At 40.8% G+C, this 25,176-nt stretch overlaps 1 protein-coding gene across 2 annotated transcripts in view; it reads right to left on the reverse strand.

Annotated features, from left to right (window-relative positions):
• The window catches only part of AMFR (autocrine motility factor receptor), a 40,181-nt gene that overhangs the window by 6,063 nt on the left and 8,942 nt on the right, over positions 1-25,176 (reverse strand). For both annotated transcript variants that reach the window (XM_081215485.1, XM_081215484.1), the window contains exons 3-11: positions 23,307-23,471; positions 21,784-21,936; positions 19,368-19,408; positions 18,851-18,983; positions 17,105-17,238; positions 16,172-16,282; positions 8,743-8,933; positions 6,387-6,490; positions 418-552 (exon numbers count right to left, since the gene is read on the reverse strand). In XM_081215485.1, the coding sequence (XP_081071611.1) occupies positions 418-552; positions 6,387-6,490; positions 8,743-8,933; positions 16,172-16,282; positions 17,105-17,238; positions 18,851-18,983; positions 19,368-19,408; positions 21,784-21,936; positions 23,307-23,471 (1,167 nt within the window). The remainder of the gene's footprint in view (positions 1-417; positions 553-6,386; positions 6,491-8,742; positions 8,934-16,171; positions 16,283-17,104; positions 17,239-18,850; positions 18,984-19,367; positions 19,409-21,783; positions 21,937-23,306; positions 23,472-25,176) is intronic.

Raw genomic sequence — 25,176 nt, forward strand, 5'->3', positions numbered from 1 at the left:
CACGTTCATTTACATATTGTCCATGGCTCCTTCAGTGCTACAGCAGGAATTGAGAAGTTACAACAGATAATGCATGGCTTGCAAGGCCTAAAATATTTCAATCTGTCCTTTATAGGGAAAGACTGCCAATCCTTGTCCAAAAGGAACCGATGCTAGGACGTCCTGGACCGGCAAGGGCAGGCTGGTTTGGGGTGTATATCTGCACAAAAAATTAGGCAAAGAGTTTTGTCCTTGTCTTAATCCAAGCCTCTTGGATGGGTCTGTTCTCAGTCATAATCTGGAAAGTTAGGGAATTCACAGAAACCCTTCATCAAATCATAAATGATATTCAGCTGTTAAGTAACTAGAAAGTTAATCTAGAAGATTAAGCCTTTGTGAGGACGGAATTCATTTGTCATGTCTGAAACCTCAGTTTACCTGTGTGGGAAAAGGTACTTGAATCCGTCCTTCTAAAATGTTGTCTGTTGTTATTTCAACTGAGCGTGTCAGCTGGAGGTCCTGCAGTACTAGGTGGTATGGAACCTGGGGAAACATCTCTTGAATCTGATGAGCCTATAGGAATACAAACAAAGAAGCCATGAAATGTTCACTCTCAACAGTTACTCACTGAGGTCGTGGGGTAAGGCAGCCTCTGGGCACTGAACTTGGTGACCTGCCTTGAAAACACAAGTAAGGGGCCACCTCTATGCCACAGATCACCGTCAAACTGCAGGGTTTTTTTCGTATTTTTCCAGAATGCCAAACAGAAAACTTGGGGACAACATCAACTTCAAATTTAAAAAGCCCAGAAATCCAACTGAAGCCCAAGACAGGCTGAACTAGAATATTCTAGTTTTAAAAAGCATTCATTTTAAAGCTCAGTAAAATTCAGGTATATAAACATGTTCTGCTTGAAGATTTAATTCCTAAAAGGAACAAACTTCTGATACACACTACATGGGTGAAATTCAAATGCATTAAGTGAAAGAAGCTCAACTCAAAAGGCTATGTACCCTATGATTCCATTTATATGACATTCTAGAATAAGCAAAATTACAGAGACAGAAAACTGATAAGTGGTTGCTACAGGCTGGGGGTGGGAGAGGAAGTGATTACAAAGGGGCATAATGGAATCTGGGGGGAGGCGGAAAGGAACTGTTCTATATTTTGATTATTGTGGTGGTCACATGACTGAATGAGTTTGACAAAACTCAGAGATGGATACTAAAAAAGGTGAATTTATTGTATAGAAATTTTACTTCAACTTAAAAAAAAAAACAAAAGACTACAAAAAAAATGTAATTGCTGGGACTTCCCCGGTGATCCAGTGGTTAAGAATCTGCCTTCCAATGCAGGGGACGCAGGTTCAATCCCTAGTCGGGGAACTAAGCTCCCAAATGCCGCAGGGCAACTAAGCCCACACGCCGCAACCTCTGAGCCCATGTGCCACAACCAGAGAGCCTGCGTGCTGCAGCTACTGAGCCGGTGCACTCTGCAGCCCACACGCCACAACTAGAGAAGGCCATGCGCCACAGCGAAGATCCTGCATGTTGCAACTAAGACCCGATGTAGCCAAATAAATAAAATAAATAAAAGTAAAAAATAAAAAAAATAAATGTAATTGCTGATGTTGCTCTGGAGCTGCAGTTTTCAAACTGTACTCTAGAAACGTCTCGGAGGCCGTCAGGGCTCTAGGGTGGGCGCGTGTACAGAGGGGAGCAGGCAGAGATCTCGGCGCACCACCACCGGTACTTTTATCCGAGCAGCTCCAGACTTTTTTCTCATACGTGCATATTTATTTTACAAATGCTTATGTTCAAGGTTTTATTTGTGGAAAAGTCCCAATGGTCAAAAGAAAAAATGACAAGGAAACATATAATTGCTTTGGGGGCACAATAAAGTCTACTGTTGGGATAGTGGCTCCCAAGGAATATGCTGTCATGTAGAAAAAGAGGAACGTGTCCCAGTATCAGGCCTAGAGAGAAAAGACCGGGGTGAAACCTGTGCAAAGCTTCACTTTGGGTCATCGTTGGGGCAGGGAGGACAAGAAGGACCCGGAGATCCACGGACCTGGGATCCCCTCATTGTTTCTATGAATGTGAGTTAATCATTTTTCAAAACCCAGGTCAAGTCAAAGCTAACTGGGCAAGAGTCCAAAACAACCTCAATAATCAGGTAACATTCTCCTCTATTTTTTTTTTTTTTCGCGGTACGCGGGCCTCTCACTGCTGTGGCCTCTCCCGTTGCGGAGCACAGGCTCTGGACACACAGGCTCAGCGGCCATGGCTCACGGGCCTAACCGCTCCATGGCATGTGGGATCTTCCCGGACCGGGGCACGAACCCGTGTCCCCTGCATCGGCAGGCGGACTCTCAACCACTGCGCCACCAGGGAAGCCCTCCTCTGTTCTTAAAAAGGTCCCCTCTCATTTCCCAAATAAAATAAGTCCAAGATTCAGTTCATTGGGCCAAAGCTCTACTTCCAGAAAATCCAGCAAGTTATATATTAGACTTTTACAAAAAATGTATTGTGACAGTAAATTAGTTGTGCTAAAAATAGGCTATTCCAATCCACCATGCAATGGGAGGAAAAACACCAGGGCCTGCCTGAGAATTCTAAACACACCAAATCCAAGAAGGTAATTCTCATTCCTGGGAGGGTTACACGTCCATGAATTCTGATTTTTTTAAGGGGGCAGGTGAGGTGATCCACCTGAAGAGCTTCAACAGCTGCCCGACCCTGAAGTACCCACGCAGAGCCTGACCCGAGCCAGTCAGCGGCCACGCAGGGCTGCGCACTCCCAGTCCATCTGCCCTCACAACATCACTCTCGCTCTCTGCTGATGACCTGGCTGAGTGCTTCACTGAGAAAGCAGAAGCCCGCGGGAAGCCAGGTCTATTTTTTTTTTTTAATGGTCAAAATCGTATAACATAAAATTGCCCATCTTAACCATTTTTAAGTGTACAGCAATGTTAACTATACACACACTGCTGTGCAACAGGTCTCCAGAATGCTTTCATCTTGCAAAACCGAAACTCTACACCCACTGAACAGCGACCCCCCACTCCCCCTCCCCCAGCCCCTGGCAACCACCATTCTGCTTTCTAAGAGTCTGAGTAATTTAGATGGCTCATGTAAGTGGAATCACGCAGTATTTGTCTTTTTGTGACTAGCTTATTTCACTTAGCATAGTATCCTCAAAGTTCTTCTTTTTCAGGCTGAATAATATTCCACTGTGTGGACAGAGCATTTTCATAATCTATTCATCTCTGACGGACACTTAGGCTGCTTCTACCTAGATGGTTATTATGAGCCATGCCTTCTTTTTAAACTGTATCTCAAAATGACACGCCTCTAGCTACGTCCATCCTGCCTCCCAACAAAGGTGAGAATGCCCCTCTCCTGGCTCAGGCTCCCAAGCCCACCCTCCACCTCAGGTCTTTGCCTTCAGTTAACTTTTCTGTTTGTTCTGTACCATCAATCTCTCCCCCTCCAGTGATCATTCCTATTCGCACACCAAGCATGTTTTAGAATCTTTTTAAAAAGACTCTTGGGTACTCAAAAGAACTGAAAGCAGGGTCTCCAAGAGATATTTGTACACCCATGTTCATAGTCCCATTACTCGCGATAGCTAAAACATGGAAGCAACCCAAGTGTCCACCGACAGATAAACGGATAAGCAAAATGTGGTTTATTCATACAATGGGATATTATCCAGCCTTAAGAAGGAAGGAAATTCTGACACATGCTACAACATAGTTGAACCCTGAAGACATTAAGCTCAGTAAAATAAGCCAGTCACAAAAAGATAAATTCCGTATGATTCTGCCTATATAAGGTACCTAAGTAGTCAAATCCACAGAGGAAGAATGGAGAATGGTGGCTGCCAGGGGCTAGGGAGGAGGGAATGGGGAGTTATTGTTTACTGGGTATAGAGCTTCAGTTTTGCAAGATGAAAAGAGTTCTGGAGATGGATTGTGGCTGACAGTTGCACAAGAATATGAATATGCTTAATACCACTGAACTGTACACTTAAAAACGGTTAAGATCATAAATTTTGTGGTACGTGTATTTTATCACACTTTAAAAAATAGAAGAAAAAGAAGACCCGTGGGGAAAAGAAAAAGAATACATACTTAGCATTTGCTTATATGTGTATGTAAACATTCTGGAAAAACACAACACAGAAGAAACTAATTGAAGTTGTTACTGCAAGAGAGGAGGGTGTCTGGGCGGATGGAGGAAAAGACTTCACTGGATACTCTATAGGTTTTGAAATTTGTGGATAAATGGCCTGCTCTAAAATCTTTTAAAAAATATATTAACAAAAACTCCTCTGACGGCACACCCCTATCAAGCCACCTCCTTATTTCTCCACTCCCTCTTATAACACACTGCCAGCTACTGCGTGTCTTCAGCTCCCACTCATTTTCCAATCCAACAATCTAGTACTCAGCCCCTAGAGCCATGGAAACTGCTTGCTCCTCTCCAGCTGATTAACCACCTCCACTCTGCCAAACCCAACATGCACTTCTCTGGCCTCATCTTCTAAGAATTCCCACGTGGTTGACGTGACGCTTCTCCTGGTTGCCTTCCTTCTCAATCACTGCCATGGCTCCTCCCATTCAGCCAGACCTCAGTCCTGAGCCCTCTTCTTCTGAGCTACCTTCTTTCCCTCGAAGAGATCCAGTCCCCTACAGACTAAAGCTCCCAAATGTCTCTCTCCAGCTGGATCTCTTTCCTGAGGTCCAGAACTGTCTACATGACATCTCTACTTGGATGTCTCATAGACACCCCAACTTCCCCAGCCAAACAGAAGGCCGAGTCCCTGTCCTTCATCTGTTCCTCCTCCCGTCCTGCCCATCTCATACACGATACCACTGCTCAGCTGCTTGACTGAAAACCAGCACTCCCCTCACCCCACTACCCCACATCCAAATCAAAGCACTGTCAAGTCCATCAGTTCATCTTCGAAAAGCATCTGAAATCCGCCACTGCTTTTCATCTTGATTTCCAATGCCCTGGCCCAAGCCACCATCTTTTTTTGCCTGAACTACTGCAACAGTCTCCTAACTGGTCTCACTGGTTCCATTTTTGCCCTTCTAAAATTCATTCTCTCAGAAGTAAATTATTCTCTGTTAACTGTCCTGTCAGTCCCCTGGGGGAGGAAAAAAGCCCTGAATGGCCTTCTCATACTTTCATTACAGTATCTAAACTGGACTGTAGCCTACAAATCCCTGCGTGACCGGGCTCTGCAACCTCCATTTACGTCACAATCTTGGTTCCGACTCGCAGGCTCCAACCACAATCACCTGTTTTCAGAACATTCTCACCTCATGGCCTACTGTTTCCACTGCCTCTTTCCCCGATCTGCCTCCTTCTCTTCTCAGCCTTCGTGTTTCAGCTTAAATATCAGCTCTTAAGACTTCTCTGAATGGCTCCTCTGGAACAGCCTTCACCCACCACTCCACCACATCACCTGCCCTACTGCCTGCAGAGTCCTCATCCCCATGGGCAACGATCTTATCTGTTGGTGTTTATAATCAGTCTCCTCCCCCCCACCCCACGTAGAATTCACACTTCTTAAGAGTAGGGCTCCTGTCCACCTTGTTGGCACTACAGGTGCCACGCAATTTGTTGACACTGCACAGTGCCCGTCTCGGGAACAGACGTTCAGTACACATTTGTTGGACTAACACAGGTTGCATTTTTAAGACTCCTGCATTTATCATCACAATGAACACTACATTTCAAAACCGGTGAACCATGTTTCTCCAACACTGTAAAATAAAAATATACACCATATGACAAAGCTTTAGGAAAATACGAAGAATTTTGAAGTATGTGGACAATATCCTTGAACCATGAGCATGCTTGAATATCTCAAGGGGTGTGTGTGTATATATTTATATTTATATATGTATATCCACAGGCATGTATGTATGTGTAAGTGTGTATGTAAAGGTATACTCATTTATTTACTTTGGGAAGGGGGGAGAGGGGGTTAAAATAACACATTCAGTAGGCCTACGACAATTTTTAATAAAAGTCACATCATTCACTCCAGCCAATAACTCCCCAAATATTTTTGGTGAAAATCAAGAGGTGTCCCAACACTAGCCTAGATCATGAGAGTGAACTTAGTAGTGCTCAGAAAAGGTTAGATTATCTGCCACACAAGTAAAATGAAAGCTGGTTTCCAAACCAGTTTCAAATTTTAAAGCGCAGGGATTGAAGTCATCCCAGTGAATAAGATGCTCCTGAAAATCCTGCCATTTTTTTTTTTAATCCCGCCGTTCTGCCAGAGCAGAGTGAGACCAACTGAGTCATGCACACTGCACACATTCTCCAGCTTTTCCTTCCCTCCCGATTATTAATCACCTTTTAAAAGCAGTGAGCGGTTCTTACCATTGCATTAAGCTGGGAGTTGCTTGCCTGAGTAATGCCTAGAATGTTGGTGGTGTGCATCACTTCGACTGAAAAACTTGGCAGCCAACTTGCAATCCGGGACCCTAAAACAAAGAAGAAGCCAGCACAAGTCTTAGAGACCTCTTTCCCCTGTCAGTTACTCTGCAGTCGGCCACTCTATGGTACCAGCTGGTACTCACTGAGGGCTTACTTTACACCAGGCCTTTTGACCAAGTGTCCCATGTGGATTAGCTCATTCAATCCCCACTAAAACCCCACATGGGGGCTTCCCTGGTGGTGCAGTGGTTGAGAGTCCACCTGCCGATGCAGGGGACATGGGTTCGTGCTCCGGTCCGGGAAGATCCTACATGCCACGGAGCGGCTGGGCCCGTGAGCCATGGCTGCTGAGCCTGCGCGTCCAGAGCCTGTGTTCCGCAGCGGGAGAGGCCACAACAGTGAGAGGCCCGCATACTGCAAAAATTAAAAAAATAACCCCACATGGGTTTATTATTATTATTATTCCCATTTTACTCTTCTCAGAGATTTGACTCTAGTGCTCTTGTTGGTTCCCCAAGGCACTCGAAACTGAGGTAACTTGCCCAAGATCACAGCATTTAATTATGGTGGCCAGGACTTGAAGCCAGACAGTCAGGTTCCAGAACACTTCACCACTGGGCTTTCCTGCTTTCCAGTGGCCCTGGATCCACACAAACTCAATCCCTCTCTCAGGCTACACTATAAGGAAGGTTTTCAGGGCTCTAAAGCTGCTACAGTAGATGAGAATTTGCCCTTCTCTTTCATGATACACACAAATACTACGCATTTACAGACATCATTTTCATGAAGTATTTTTTTTACTTAATAATCTGGTTTAAAGACTTTAGTTTTCTGATTCGAAATTCTTTTCAAAGAGTTCTATAACAGGTTTGCAGACTAATGGTACCAAGAAGCCTGCTGCTTCTGCCATTTCACTAAGGGAAGGGGTTCTTAAGATATACCACCACCAGGGGGCTTCCCTGGTGGCGCAGTGGTTGGGGGTCCGCCTGCCGATGCAGGGGACACGGGTTCGTGCCCCGGTCTGGGAAGATCCCACATGCCGCCGAGTGGCTGGGCCCGTGGGCCATGGCCGCTGGGCCTGCGCGTCCGGAGCCTGTGCTCTACAACGGGAGAGGCCACAGCAGTGAGAGGCCCGCGCACCGCGAAAAAAAAAAAAGATACACCACCACCAGGTGTCAGCAGTAAAACAACTCCATTATCAAGCACACATTTAAGGAGGATTTCCCTTTCCTTCACAAAGAAGCACTGAGGCCTGGAATGTAAAACAAGTTCAATGGCCATCTCAAAGATCTTGCCTGGATAGATTGTACCCAATAAAAAGCTGGATACTTATTTCATGTACTTACTAGGGAGAAATAAAGTTAGTTACCTTTCTCTATTTTGACTAAGTTTTCAGTAATAATTCATAAAATAATAGCTTACATAGCCAGGACCCATGTCCAAGATCTGCCCGTCTATTTCAGAAGTCTTACGTGGTAGAGGCCGTAATTAGCAGCCACAAAGCAGCCCCTCTACACCTGCCCAGCATCCCTGCCCAGCCAGCCAAGCAGCCACCATCCCCTCCTCTCAGAGACTCCATTATACTCCTTCGGTCCTTCCTATCAGGGATTTCAATGTGTTGCCACTCCCACCGTGTTCTACCCTTAGAAACTCAATCAGAGACCTGAAGAGCACTCCTCTTAAACAAATAGTCCAGGGATACCTACTTTAGAGTAGGAAATATGAACCCACAGAATTTAATGGTATTGGAATTGATGAAAATCAACAACAGCCTGATGTAATGTGAATTGAAGGATGTTCAATCAGCCCTTGACATGGTGCCCATGACCTTAGAATTTTAAGTGTGGTTTTATTACAACTCCTTTCAATATTCTGGAAGATGGAATATTCATATTTTATGGGCAAAGAAACAGGGTTCTAGTTCTGATTCTCCTTCTGGTACCCACTGGAAAGGCTGCTCAATGACCCTTCATTATATGCTAAGTATCACACGGATTCAATTAATTACTAGCAGCAGTTTAACTACTAAGCTGATTCAGCATGCTCCTTGCGGTCACAGTTGATTCAACTGTAACAACTTTCACCTCCTCGCACCCCCCGTCCCCCCAGTTCACACAGAATCTAGCAAAATGCCTGGCACAGAATAACCCCTCGGTACTGTCTATACTTACCGAACATTTTCAATTAAAACTGAAATATAACATTAAACTCGCCCATACAGGGCAAGTTATAATTAAAACATCATCCCCTAAGGGGAGAAAACCCCGGCGGATGGTTTTAGAGGTTGAAACCAACTAACCATCGAAGTGGAAGAAGTGATTGTGTTGGTTTAAGCGAGGTCTGCCTTCAGTGGCTGCTACAGGAACCAAATTCTCATCCAAGTTCTCTCCTTGATGCTCTTCCCTGACACGATTATTGTCAGCAATATTAAGAGACATTCTGCATGTTGGACAGGAGGTGTCTTGTTCTAGCCAGGAACGAAGACAGGAGCTACCAAAAAGTCCAAAATAAGATATCCTTAGCATATTTTGTGAGAATTCACCAGAAGTACTCTGAATGTATCAATGAGTTGCAATTTTACTTTCTATTTACCATTAACAAGATTTAAACGTTGAGAAACACTTGCTGACATTACCTCTTTGCCCTGCTTCACTCTAATGTACTTCTGGTGTATCCTGCTCCGAACGTTAATTTGTTAACATACGTGGTCATCTACCAAGCTCCTGGGCATGACCCTTCTTCAGTAAGACTTCGTCACCTGGCTCACCATCCTCCTCTCCAGCTCTATTTGAGGAACTTAAGATCCATGTGGCTGAACCATCCAACACCCTTGCCTCTCATGTCTTTGAATCCTCTATTCCAATGACCTGTTCTCTCACTCTACTTTAGCCTCCACTAACCGTGGCCTTCTCTTCAAAATCACGACTTCTAAGATCTCACTCTCCAACTAAAGGTCCTCTCCTTCCAGCTCGCCTCTTATTTGCTAAGACCTCCCATCCACTTTTTCATCAAGCATCACCCCCCCCACCCAGAGCCTTCCTTCTGTCTTCACCCAGAGTACCTACAACCTTACGTCCATAATCCCAACTTTTCAACCCTCTTATATTTGTATTCTGCTTTCCCAACCAGGCTGAAAAGCTTCTTGTGCCCTTTTTCAGGAGATGATAATGCCCTATTTAAGGCAGTCTCTCAGTAAATACTTGTGCTGCCCATTAAAGGAAGTATACTAAAAAAAAAAATGAGGTTGGATGAAGTGATCTCCAAGGTCCCTTCCCAATTTATAATAATACTTATCTTTCTCCTAAGATTTCAAGGGGCCTTCCATTCCATAATAATATATTATCTTTCTTCTAAGAGTTCAACGAGGCACTGAATAAAAATGCTCACTTCCTCTGTGTCTTTTCTTTTTTAGTATCTGGGAACATGTGCACACATTAGGTTACACAGAAGAACCTCACCAAAATGTGATGATCCTCAGCATCTCTAGCAATCAAATGGTACTTAAGTACCAAAACTTTCCCAGAGGCCAAGATGAAGCTACTTCTTACTATCTCTCTGCTGGAAGAATGTATGACAGTAATGTTCCAAAAGAATGAATGTGTACATTCAACTCTATCACATTTTGAAACAATAAAGTACCTATAATTCCTGTTTGTGATCATGTAACTATTAGCCAAATAAATGATTATATTTTTTAAAGTTCATTTCCCCTTAATGAACACCCTTAAATCACACCTCTAGTAAAATCAGCCTTGTGGGAGACTACCAAAATGTGTAAAATCCTTGCCTTCCAATAATGCTACCTGTGACACACTTTTCATAAGCAAATCTAATTTTACTTCATACTCTGCAAAAACTTCCCACATTATGTATGATAGCCTAAAAACTCCAAGTGAGTACAACTGGTCAGATATAGTTGCCTTCCTTGGAAAAAAAAAAAAAAAGCCAAACTTACACAGCTAAAGAAACCAAACTTCAGAGAAAACAGTTGTATTTCTATATAACTATAATAATATTCTATTGAAGGATTCTTGCTTCTCCGTCTAAGTATGACACTTCAATGTAATTAAATATTTACTGGACTCTGAAATCTTGCCAAGACATCTTCTACAGCAACAAATTATCTAGCTATAATCTGTTGAAATCTAGACATTTAGCTTTATGGCAAATGAATCTGTCATAGATTATTATCATACAATCCTGCCCCAATCTATTAACCAAAGCTATAAAGTAAAGCAAACCAAGAAGAGATCCTAACAATTGTTTGCTCATGCAACCCCAGGCAGACAGGTGTTTTAAAAGTTAAATCCTAACTCTTAAACAACGACTAGGTCAAGAGAAAATCACTTGGGCAGTTAGAAAATATTTTGAGACAAAAGAAAACAGAAGCAAAAGCACAACATACCAAAACTTATGAGATACAGCAAAAGCAATGCTCAGAGGCAAATTTATAGCTAAAAATGCCTAAAAAGAAAAAAGATTTCAAAACGACAACCTAACTTTATAACTTATGGAACTAGAAAAAGAGCAAATGAAACCCAAAGCCAGCAGAAGGAAGCAAATAACAAAGATTCAAGCAGCAATAAATGAAATAGAGAATAGAAAAACAATAGAGCAAATCAATGAAATCAAAAGTTGGTTCTTTGAAAACATCAAAGCTAAACTGACAAATTTTAGTTAGAGTAAGAAAAGAGAGAAGATATAAATAACTAAAATCAGAAATGAAAGTGTGACTACTACTACCAACCTTACAGAAATTTAAAGGATTATAACAGAATACTAGAAATAATTGTACTCCAACAAATTAGATAATACAGATAAAATGGACAAATTCCTAAGCAACACAAACCCTAAACAATACACACACACAAAAAAAACTACCATAAAACTAATAAACAAATTCAGTAAAGCAGCACAGTAAAAGAGCAACATGGGGCTTCCCTGGTGGCACAGTGGTTGAGAGTCCGCCTGCTGATGCAGGGGACACAGGTTCGTGCCCCGGTCTGGGAAGATCCCACATGTCGCGGAGCAGCTGCGCCCGTGAGCCATGGCTGCTGAGCCTGCGCGTCCGGAGCCTGTGCTCCGCAACGGGAGAGGCCACAACAGTGAGAGGCCTGCATACCACAAAAAAAAAGAGAGCAACATGAAAAGTCAGTTATGTTTCTATACACCAGCAATGAACAATCCAAAATAGAAATTAAGAAAACAATTCCATGTACAATAGTATCCAAAAGAATAAAATGCCTAGGAATAAATGTAACCAAGGAGATGAAAGACTTGACACTAAAAACTATAAAAGATTGCTGAAAGAAATTGAAGAAGACCTACATAAAAGGAAAGGAATCCCATGTTCATGAACTGGAAAACAATATTGTTAAGATAGCAATCTTCCCCGAAAGTAATCTACAGATTCAATGCAATCCCTATTCAATTTCAATGGCCTTTTTTGCAGAAATGGAAAAGCGGCTCCTCAAATTCATATAGAACTGCAAAGAGCCCCAAATAACCAAAACAATATAAAAAAAGAAAAAGTTGGAAGATGCACCATTTCCCAATTTCAACTTACTACAAATCTACAGTAATCAAAACAGCATAGTACTGGAATAAAGATAGACATATAGACCAATGGAACAGAATTGAGAGTCCAGAAATAAACTCAAACGTCTATGGCCAAATGATTTTGCCAAGGATGCCAAGACCATTCAATGGGGAAAAAAAAGATTCTTCAACAGATGGTGCTGGGACAACTGGACAGCCACAAGCAAAATAATGAAGTTGGACCCTTACCCTCACTTCATGTACAAAATTTAACTCAAAATGGATCAATGACCTAAATGTAAGAGCTAACACCATAAAACTATTAGAAAAAAACTATCATGACCCCAGATTTGGCAATGGATTTAGATTTGACACTGAAAGTATGACCTACCATTCATTAAAAATTTAAAACATGTGTGCACAAGACGACGTTACCAAGAAAAAAGTGAAAGGACATTACAGAATGGGAGAAAATATTTGCAAATCATACATCTGATAAGGGTTTAGTATCCAGAATATATAAAGAGCTCTTACAACTCATCAACAGAAAGACAACCCAATTAAAATAGGATAATTTGGCTTGAACAGATATTCTCCAAAGATGATACACAAATGGCCAACAAGCATGTGAAAAAATGATCAGCATTACTGGTCATTAAAGAAATGCAAATCAAAACCACAATGAGAAACCATTTTACGCCTCAGGATGGCTATTATCTAGTGTAAAATGTAAAATGGTGTACTCGCTATGGAAAACCATATGATGGTTCCTCAGAAAGTTAAACATAGAATTACCATATGATCCAGCAATTCCACCTCTGGGTATATACCCAAAAGAATTGAAAGCAGGGTCTTGAAAAGAAATTTGTACACCCACGTTCGCAGCAGTATTATTCACGATAGCCATAAGGTAGAAACCATCCAAGTGTCCATCAACAGAGGAATGGATAAACAAAATGTGATATATACACACAATGGAATATTTTTCAGCTTTAGAAAGGAATGAAATTCTGACACATGCTACAACATGGATGGACCTTGAAGACATTATACTAAGTGAAATAGCCAGATATAAAAGGACAAATATTGTATGATGTGCTACTGTGTGAGAGCAGTCAAATTCATAGAGACAGAAAATAGAATGTAGCTGCCAAGGGCTGGGGAGAAGGGGAGATTGAGGAGTTAGTGTTATATGGGTACAGAGTTTCAGTTTCAGAAGCTGAAAAAGTTCTGGAAATGGATGGTGGTGAAGGTTGCACAACAATGTGAATGTACTTAATGCCACTGAACTGCACACTTAAAAATGGTTTAAAAAATGGTTAAAAGCTAAATTTTATGTTATGTATGTATTTTTTTACCACAATAAAAGCATAACATTTGAGAATTATCATTTTAAAAAACCCACCATAGGGCTTCCCTAGTGGCACAGTGGTTAAGAATCCACCTGCCAATGCAAGGGACACAGGTTCGAGCCCTGGTCCAGGAAGATCCCACATGCCGCGGAGCAACAAAGCCCGTGCGCCACAACAAGAGAAGCCACCGCAATGAGAAGCCCACGCACCACAACGACGAGAAGCCCCCACTCGCCACAACTAGAGAAAGCCCATGCACAGCAATGAAGATCCAATGCAGCCAAAAATAAATTAATTAAAAAAAATAAAAAATAAAAAACCCACCATAATGAAACACCACTTCCTACCAACTAGGATGACTATAATAAGAAAAACAGAAAGTAATACGTATTGGTGAGGATGTGAAGAAATTGGAACCCTCGTACATTGTTGATGGGATATAAAATGGTGCAGCTGCTGTAGCTAAGTCTGGTGGTTCTTCAAGAAATTAAACATAGAATTACCCTGTGACTCAGCAATTCCACTCCTAAGTATATACCTAAAAGAAAATCAGGTACACAAATGGATACCCATTCACAAATGTTTATAGCAGCATTATTTGCAATAGCTTAAAAGTGGAAATAACCCAAATGTCCATCAATGGAAGAATGGATAAACAAATTGTTTATTATTTAAAAAAATTTAAATTCAGCCATAAAAAGAAATGAAGTACTGATACATGCTACAACTTGGATGACTTTGAAAACTTTATGCTCAGTAAAAGAAGCCAGTCACAAAAAAGTCACGTATTATATGATTTCCTTCACATGAACTGTCCAGAATAGACAAATCCATAGAGACAGAAAGCAGATTAGTGACTGCCAGGTAACATGGGGAGGGAGGAATGGGTAGTGATTTACTTTAATGAGTATGAGGTACTATTCTGGAGTGATGAAAAAGTTTCGAAACTAGAGAAGAGCAGTGGCCTGCACCACACTGTGACTCCACTAAATGTCACTGAATTGTATACTTTAAGATGGTTAACTGTATGTCATGTGAATTTTGCCTCAACCAAAACCATTAAATCCTAAAATTAATCTAATCATGTGATTGAAACCATTTCTTCTGGGGTGAAATACACTCTCTTTTGAGTTAGTCTTCCAAACTGTCCCCAAGCTCCTTAGAACTACCTGAAAGTTTTTTCAGAAATGTTTGTGAATTCTCTGGTCTTCCAACCTCATCAATCAGCACCACTACCCATCCAGTCGCACAGCTGCAAAACTAGGAGAATCCCCAACGCCTCATATTCCTCGTTTTCCCACAGCCAATCTAGCACCACGTGCTTCCTAATCCTTCTCACGTCTGTCCACCCTCCTCCAGCTCCACTTCCACCACACCAATCCACACTCCTCTCAGCACATACCTGAACCACTGCAGCCCTTACTAACTAGTCCCCCTGATCTTTTCAAACTGCATCCCTGACCCCGAGCCCCCAAGCCCCTGCAGGGTTGCTCACGCTTCACCCCTGACCCTCAAGCCCCTGCAGGGTCGCTCATGCCTGCTTCTCCTGCCTCAGCAAACACCACTCCTCCTTTGACATTCTGAGCTTCAGCCACACGGGTTCTCTTTAATTCCTTGGATACGCCACACTCCCTCTTGCTACAAACATGTTCCCTCTGTCTCAAATGCTCTTCCACCTGATCCCTTCTTCTGCTGACTTAACTCCTACTCATCAGCAAGAGTCACTTTCTCCAGGTGGGAGTCAGGTTCCTTTGTTACAAGCTCTCAAGGACCACGTTCCTTTTCTTTAGAGCACTTATCTCAATTCATCATTACATGCTCATAAACACACGTGGTTAATTCATGTCAGTCTCCTCCATTAGGCTGAAAGCTTCGTGAAAGCAAAGACCACATCTGTCATTTTAATTTAATTCCCCAGAACCCAACACAGCACCCAGCACATTAAAAAAAAAAAAAAAAGAAATCAATAAATGTGTTGAGTTACTGATACTCCAGCTCCAAAGCCCTTGTAATATTAAAAAGGAGAAGAAAAACTATTTGGGAATATAAAATAAGGAAAGGAAGATTAAAGATGTAAAGATTACAACTTTCTCAATATGCAAAATTGACCACAGATACAAAAGGCCAAAAGATACCTCCAGGTCCATCAACACCCAAAACATCCAATCTATAAACAGAATGATTTGGGTTAAACAGACACAGTTCCTGTGAGATCTCTAAAAATGAATAATGTAAGGCAGTGAGGACTGCAACACAGAGACAACAGGACTCCCTGGGAACGGAACAGCCTGTACCACACACAGATCTAGTCCAGTCGTGAAGGTTTGCAGAAGATCCCATTTTCTAATTCCTGATAACACAGTCACAGTTCTGGACTGCTTAGTGCTTCTCGTCTGATCCCCATCTCAGCACACTTGCCTGGTGTGTGTTTTTATGTTGCCTTAGGGCATGTGCAAAATGCAAAGATATATATTCTCACCAGGGTAAGAATAGGGAATAAGCTGTTAGAAAGCAAGGATCCCCCCACCCCTTTAAGTCTTACAGGCGTATTTGCTATATCTCAGAACTTAAATGGAGAAGGAATATGAAGACAGCTAACACACTCAGAAACTAAGATGGTAACCTGTGAGTGGGGAACAGTCCTGCCCTGCAGGCAAGAGGCTGAAGAATAAGGAAGACACACCCAGGCTCCCCATCCCACTAGTACCAGCACCATGGCCAGCCTGAGGGAATGTCCCCACTCCTTGGCTAAGGCTGGTCTTAAGCCCCGTCACAAAAAGCACCCACATGCCCCTGGACAGAACATCAGTCCCATGTGGCCCTTTGCAAAGCTCCTACTTGTGGAAAAGATGTCCACAGGGCAGTTTCCTCGCAGCCTGCATGGAGTCCCAGCAGATGGCACAGTCATCGTTATTGACAGCCAGCTCCTCTGGAGTTGCAACCGCAAACCTGTAAAAAACAAAGTGCAACTGGCAGGGATCTCCATCAATTCCACACACAAATACTGAGCACCACTTACTTCATAGACTTCACCTTTAACAGCACAGTTACAGAGGAATCGTGTTCAGTAAAAAAATCTCCACCCACGAAAAATTACACCTGCATTCTCTTCATAGCCCACCAAAGAGCAAGAAATCTATACACAGAAACTGACTGTGTCTTAACAATGGCTCCTGTTAGTGATGACTTAAGCGAACATTTCTGGGTAAATCAGAGGAGTTAAGACCCCTCAGAGAGCCAAACTGTTCCCTTGGACACAAAAAGGACACCCACTGATCTCACACTTTCAGGCTTGGTTTAGCCTCAGGATGGCAAGTGAGTACCTCCTCCACTGAGGTTAAGAGTATGAGAGAGTGCATAAGGAAGAAAAAGGGCAGAAGCCCAAGGAAACATCCATTTAATAATAATGATGATAAAAATAATGACCTAATAAAAGAACCTAATCTTTACTGAGCACATACTATGTACCCAGTACTGTTCTAAGTAATATTACGTTCATTATCCCATTGAATCCTCCCAACAGTTCCAGGAAGAAGGTTCTGCTATCATCCCTAGACTTAAGCAACTGAGGCACAGGGAGGTAAGTAAATTGCCCAAAATCACACGGCAACTAAGTGGGGCTTCAAACCCAGGCAGTCTGACTCCAGAGCCTATACTCTTTACCATTCCGTTAACAGTTTACAAAAGCAGGTTCTCGTATAATCTGGGATCTGTTATTATTAAAGATCTCAAATGAGTCAACATGAGCAACGTCAACTTGTGCTTAATTACCTGGCTTCCATGTTTCCAACCACTCGCAAATAGTTCTTGTGCCGGCGGATTCGACGTTGTACCTCATGAAACAGGTAACGCAGCTGCATAAAGATGACCAAGCTGGCCATGGATAACCAGATGTTGCCAAATAACTTAACAAGAGGGAAAGAGAATAAAATATACAATAAAAGTGAATGTGAACTTGCTACTACTGAGAGTGCGGTATGCAACAGAAGCTCTGAATTGTGGGCGAAGGTGAACTGGAGCAGTCATTCAGAAAGCAAATGCACACATTTCTCTCACTACCCTGAACAATGTACATGCTCTCTGGCCTAGTCATTCCATCACCAGCAATCTTTCCTGAGGAACTAATCAGAAATTTTAAAGCTTTATGCAAAATGATGCCCCTCCATGCAATTATAAAACAGAAAATCAGGAAATGGACACAATGCCCAGTAGGGGAATAATTATACTGTAAACTCATATAATGTAACATTATATACTCATTATATTTATTATAAAATATAATTACATCCTATTATTATATTTTATATATAACATTTTGAAGATGAATTACATGGGAAAATAATATTTAAGTGAAAAAAGGATAAAAGTACTTTAAAAAAACTAATATGTGACAAAAAAAGGTACGCAAAGATGTGAAGTAGCAAACAACTGAATACAAACTAAATATTCTATTGTGGGAGCAGGCTGTTCAATGGCTGGGGGTGGGGAATAGGAGGAAGGTGGTCAAAAGGTACAAACTTCCAGTTATAAGATAAATACGTAGGGGGGATAGAACGTACAACATGATGACTATAGTTTTAACAGTGCTGTATGGTATATTTCAATTAAATCACCGCACTTCTATGTTGTGGAAGTTTTATCTTAAAGGTATTAAAATGATTTAGAAGAATTGTTGCTAGCATAGGAAGATGTACATAATATACTAGCTACAAAAAGCCTAAACTATATGCCCAATACACAATCTCCATTGAAGAATGTATGGATTTGAATATATAAAGAAGCAGTAAACACAACAAAATGTCAACAGTTATCTCTGGATATTTGTTTTGGGGGGGCCTTTTTATTTTTAAAGTATGTTTTGAAAGTTACTTTTAAAAAGTAGACTTATAGAAATGCGCTATGTTTTACCCAAAAATTTTTAAATGCTACTTTGATAGGCTTACAATTTAAATAAAATGCCCACCAAATATGTTGATTCTCACCATTCACAAATCACTGAAGTGCTAAACCAATGAAGCAGGTTTTCAGCATGGTGATTTCTTGTACATCAAAGTAAAATGTAAACAATGAAGTAGGAGGAATTAAGAACAAAGACTTTGTTTTTAATTACAAAGATAGAAAATTTATGAATCCATGAAGTAGCTAACACAGTGGGAATTCCCTTTACCACCTACAAAGTAACTGTTAAATATTAGAAGCCACAGAAACTATGAGGAGAGGAATTCCCTTAATTTCATGCTAAAACAATTATCTACTGACTTGGTCAGCAGAGTCACCCACGTCTCCTACACAGCAAACACCTCCTGAGCTGGGCACCAAACTCATTCTACACTGCTTTATACCTGTTGGCCAAAAAAAAAAAAAAAAGGAAAAAAAAGGGAGGGGAACAGCTGCATCATTTTTACAGTCTTTAAGTGGGTCATCCACAAATGTTTCACCTGTTAAACCCTGTACTAAACAGGGTTCCTGATTATAAAAAACTTAGCTGTCTGTTAGAGCTCCTTCTGGGAAACTTACCAACATGTGAATATGATGCATGAGGTCCAGGGACAACAGAGTGAGCTCCATAACAAAATCTGTGTAATAGACATATGTTCCCTTTCCTTCCCACGTTCCTTCGTGATTGAGGTCCCAGAGGTGAATTACATATCTGCAGTGAATAGAGAAGAATCATGTTAATGACTTACTGTTACAATTGAATTTGTTTTAAACATGATATACTACAGTCACATTTTTATAAATTTTTTACATGTTGTATCTTTTTTTTTTTTTTGGTATGCGGGCCTCTCACAGTTGTGGCCGCTCCCGCTGCGGAGCACAGGCTTCAGACGCGCAGGCTCAGCAGCCATGGCTCACAGGCCCAGCCGCTCCGCGGCATGTGGGATCCTCCCAGACCGGGGCACGAACCCGCGTCCCCTGCATCGGCAGGCGGACTCTCAACCACTGCGCCACCAGGGAAGCCCCCTACATGTTGTATCTTAAAATCAACTGTATGAGTAGACCTCCATCACCACCCTCCCAAATTTCTACTCACCGTAAAATCACATGAGCAGTCCTCACTGTCACAAGAAGAGACTATTTTAAAAAAGAGAGATTTTTTTCTTTTTAGTAAAATTTAGGATTGCTCAGACCAAATTTACTTTTACAAAGTGATAAAAGTTCTCAGTTCAATTAAAAATCAGGTTGGAGGTGGGGGACTTGGAGGAGGGTAGTCACAAGGTACCAGTTATAAGATAAATAAGTCCTGGGGATGTAATGTACAACATGATGACTAGAGTTAACCGTGCTGTATGGTATATTTCAAAGTTGTGAAGAGAGTAAATCCTAAGAGTTTCTATCACAGGGTAAAAAACATTTTGGGGGGTATGAATATGCGATGATACTTATCGTGGTAATCATTTCACAACAAATGTAAGTCAAGTTATTATGCTGTACACCTTAAACTTATACAGTGCTGTATGTCAATTATATCTCATTAAAACTGAAAGAAAAAAAAACAAGTTACCAACCATTTTATTTCATGTGCTTCAAATTTTCATGGAATATTTTCATGACCTAGAAACAACTTTCATTGAGCCTTTTCCTGTTAACAGGTGGCAACCAATTACACCTGTCCATTTCTTGGGCATGCCTTCTACAATCTTGAGGTCATTGAGTTTGACAATCACTTATATTTTATACTGCATTAAGTCACCATAATCAATTATCCTAAGAGGGTGTCTGAATACTTGGTGACCCTATACCCAAGGTACAGCTTAGGTACTACTATCCTAGATATGAATCCCTGCTCTCTATATAATGCTTTCTGCACCCCCTTCACCCACACAGAATAAAACAGATGAAGGAAATCAATAACAAAATAAGACCCTCATAGTATTCTGTATTAAAGAAACTGATACTAAGAAAAATTTCTTCTTAATCTAGCAGAATAAAACTGTTAACATTCTTTACGTTTGAGATCAGGAAACTCCCGTTTACAAATGGAAAATATTTTACATAGAAGAGAAACACTATAAACATATGATTTAGTTCAAAATATCAAATCTGTAACATAAATTATCTTAAAAAAATTAATGAGCTAAAATGAAAATATGCCCTATGACCCAACAGACCTATTTTAAATGTCTTTAATTTTAGGTATACCGTTTTTCAAACTTTGGCCTAATACTAATTAAAAGTTAGAGAAACAAACAAGGAAAACCCAGTATCATTCAAATGGTGATTTATAGTAAAATATATCTAAATCAAACTAATTAATGTCAGAGTAAATAAAATTTTAAACATTTTTTTAACATTTGTATACCTTTCACATACAGTAAGTATTCAACTAGGATTGCAAATGTTTTTATTAAGTACTTAAATGTTCTTTCCTTATTTTTCTTACACTACTATATTATACTCTGAAATGAATGCTATTAAGCAAAATAAATTTTAACCCTATTCTAACTATTCCCAATTAGTACTTCAAACTTAGTGTTTTGATATTAGCTATCTACTGATACTGATATTAGATATCTATTATTTCATTTTTTCCATTAATAATAGCAATTATGGACAAGATAAAAGTATTTTGCCTTTGGCCTGAGGAAAAAAGCAAATATAGCCACTGAATATAAAGAACATACAAAAAATTTGATTTCTATCGAACAGAAATTAGTATTTTCAGAAAGGGTTTAAAAGTAAATTTTAAAATATACATGAATATCTCATTCTTTCAAAACAACAGTTTGCATATATATTGTATTATTCTATAAAATCTTAATTTATGGCCTATCTAAAATAACCAATTACAGGATATTTCCCTACTAATTGTTACCAATCATTGTTTACAATATCTTAAGGAGAAAACCCTTCCCACTTGGAAGTCACAGAACTTGGATTGTGCTACTTTTGCCACTTTGGCACTTCAAGCAATTCACTTCACCCTCCATGCCCATTTCCCCATTAATAAACAGGTATAATAAAATGAGTCAATATATGTAAGGTATTTAGAACAATCCCCAGCATAGAGTAAGCACTATATAAATGTCGGCAAAAATAATTACAGTTGACCCTTGTGCAATATGGGAGTTCATCCCCATATAATTTATAGTCGGGCCTCCGTATCCAGTTCCTTTGCATCTGTGAATTCAACCAACCAGGGACCATGTAGTACTGTAGAATTTATTACTGAAAAATATCCATGTATAAGTGGACCCACACAGTTCAAACTCACGTTGTTCAAGGGCCAACTGTACTTTTTATTATGTTGTAGCAAGGATCACGTGAAATAACATATGTAAAAGCAATCAGTACCAATACCCAACCCCAAACAAAGGAACTCAAAAAATGCTTGTTAAAATGAAGACCAGATATCCACTGTGGGTGAAAATAATCTGTCAATAATCCTCTAGCTTCCTTGAAAACACATAGGAACATAATCAGAGCAAAAACCTGTCTCTGCATCTTACCTCTGCAGCCATGAAAGCCAATGTGTGCATCCCATGGGTGTAGCCTGTGACACAACAGACAACTGCTAATCCACAGCAGGAAAGCAGCATAGCAATCAGTAGAGACAGAACTCGACCATGGCTACTCATTGGTGTGGTGGGAGAAAAGGAAAGCTAAAAATGCAAAACAGGAGAAGGAAGCTCATTCTTCAGCATGGCAGTGTTAATTAAACCTGACTAAGCATGGCAGTGTTAATTAAACTCAAGATTAACCTTGGGGTCTTTGCTTGGAGGTCTGTGCATAGCCGCACAGCCAAATGGAAGCACAGAAAAGTATCCCATCACCAGATGGTCAAAATTCTCCAACCAACCTAAATATGAGTATGAGCTGATATTTTGAGATCTTTATCATTTAATTTATGGAATATAACAATATACATTATATTTGCATCTCAAATTCTCAAGGATCCTCCTACCAGTGGGATTATAAGCCTCTAGAAACAATTTGCCAAAGGAATGTAATTCTCTCTTCTAGCTTCAACAGGACTCAACTTCAACAGGGCAGCACCACATTCTGCTGTGTTCTTTCACAATCTTGTTCTAGCCCTAACCCCTCAAAGTCACTTGGGAGGACATTCCTAGCCCGTTCACGGCTAGGACAACTGAAGTGTAATCCAGGTGCAGACTGACTACTATCATAATGCTATGTTAACAGTATACAGCTTGGAAAGGAAGGCCTGGAGCTGTGACTCCTGAGCAGGAAGGTGTAGATACCAAACCAGTCGGGGAGGTCAGGAGCGCCTGTCCATGGCCTGGGATGGGGGTTGAATTATGAAACAGCTGAAGACTTTGGAACTGAGATTAACTCACACAGACGGGCAAGGACCACCATGGTCCATGAGGACTGGGTAAAGAAAGGGGCAAGCAGGGTTGTGGAGTGGGTTTAACGGAGGGGCAGGATTGTAGGCGTCCATTTACTGGGGATCCACGAGATTAGTTCGGGACTACTAACAAATGAAGATTCACCCACACAACTCTGAAGCCAAGAGGCAGATCTTGTACCCAGACAGAAAAGGTTCACTTCTCCAGGGACCAAGGAAGCCAAGAGAGCTAATTCAGTCCTGCCCCAGGGTGGAAACAATGTAAGCTAGTCAGAAAGAAGGGCTCCAAGAACCAGAGTAAGAAGGGGGAAAATGGAAGGAGATTAGAACAGAAAACATCTGGAAGAGACCGGCTTTTTTTCAGTTTATATATTAAGGTTTCCTTGCGCTGTGATCAAAACAGTTTGTGTAGGTGATTTGACCTCACGTGGGTTGTAATGCAACACTACTGGGGAGGGGAAGGAAACCTCCCTAGGGGACACTGCTCCTGCATTCCTTGGCTGCTGCAGAAAGTTTCTCAAGAAACAGGTAGGAGGTACCTGATCCAGGAGCCTTCCCTGGGAGAGCTATCCTGCACATGTGTGTCACGGCTCATTCATATTACACAACTGAGACCTGGCAAATGTGTGCCTAAGCAGGAGAAGAGCTTGGCTAAAAACTCACGTATTCAAACCGGTCCTTGCAGAGCTGAACCATCAGATGCAGAAATACCAGTCCAGCAAACCAGAGGCACCACATGACCACTTCTTCCACTGTCTGGACATTCAGCACACCAAAAATGAAAATGAACTTGTAGAAAATGAAATTCCAAAACTTGTCTTTGAGGTGCTAAAAAGAAAAATATTTATAAAGGTGATTACCATTATACCTAACCCATTCAAGGAGAAGGTAACATAACAAAAGCTGGCTTCTAAGGAGAAAATAGTCTATTCTCAGCTTTCTAACACGTGTCCACAAGAAAATATCAATAGAAGGCAAAGAAAAAAATGAGCCCTCTGAAAAATAAAGGGAAGACACCTAGAAAGTAATCTATAGATTTTGGATTGAATTCCTTAGTTATGAAATTTTAGCCATTAAAAGGGGAGTGATATTAGTTTAGTACCTTATGTATTAATAATACATATACTTCTAACACAAAATAAAAAAGAATGGTGAGAGCTACAAGTATCATTTTTAATACTTCTACTCTCTAGATTTTTAAAACAAACAAAAGACTGGACATTCTTCTTCCTTTTTTTTTTTAAAACATCCTTCAGATTCCAAAATAACATATGCTCATTTGCCAGCCATAATCAATAATGTATGAAAAAGTACAAAGAAAATTAAAACAAAAATGATGCCTTGGGCTTCCCTGGTGGCGCAGTGGTTGGGAGTCCGCCTGCCGATGCAGGGGATGCGGGTTCGCGCCCCGGTCCGGGAGGATCCCACATGCCGCGGAGCGGCTGGGCCCGTGAGCCATGGCCGCTGAGCCTGCGCGTCTGGAGCCTGTGCTCCGCAGCGGGAGGGGCCGCAGCGGTGAGAGGCCCGCGTACCGCAAAAAAAAAAAAAAAAAAAAAAAAGATGCCTTAACATTTTTATGCATTTTTCTTCCTAAATGTAAAACATTGATTTTTGTATACTTTTATTTCACTTATATTGTGAGAACCTTACCAATGCCAATGAATACTGTCTGAATAGACCACTTTAGTGGTTACACATGGACACCGAAACGTTTTTTTCACCATTCAGAAAATGTTGCAATGAATATGTTTGTACAAGTTTCTATTTTTTCAGCATCATAGAATCAAAGCTTACGGATATTGTTATGGTTTCTAATAAGTAACATCCATCTGATTTCCAAAGAAGTTATATAAATGTACACTCCCACAGAAGTATATCTGTTTCACTGTACCCTTTCTTACACTGAGGATGTCCAGTTTTAAAAATCTTTACTATCCTGAAAAAAAGGGCAATGAGGGGCGTCTAGCCAACAGATATTAAAAGATACCTCAAGCCATCTGTGGGAGTGGTGGCAACTGAGTGCAGAGGATAAGGATGAAAATATGGCTCCTAAGTATACTTTTATGTATAGTTTTGAACCATGTAAATGTTTCACAAATTCAAAAACTTAGAAAGAAAAGCAAAATTGAATAAAAACATAAATAATTGAACCTACATGTGGAACAAATTGATAATGTGACTATTTAAAGATAAGAGTTACTTGGAGAACTTTAAAACACTGTACTCTGACTGTACACCCTTTGTTCAGAGAACAAAATGAACTAGGGATCCTTGGTGAATGTCTGTTTCCAGATCTGGGGCAGGAAAGCATGAAGTGAACCTAGAACATTTTGTGTCCTGGTTCTGAACCTTCACTCCACCATCTATCTGCTGTGTGGCTTTGGGCAAGTTACTTACAATCCCCAGGCTTTGGTTTCCCCATCTATAAGACAGGTATTATAACAGTGTATATCTCATAAAATAGTTGGGGTAACTCAGTAAGTTAATGTATGTACGGTGCTTAGACAAGTGCCATAGTAGGCGATAAGTGCAT

Source organism: Mesoplodon bidens (genome assembly GCF_964165515.1).
Source record: "Mesoplodon bidens genome assembly, chromosome: 18".
Classification (NCBI taxonomy): Eukaryota; Metazoa; Chordata; class Mammalia; order Artiodactyla; family Ziphiidae; genus Mesoplodon; species Mesoplodon bidens.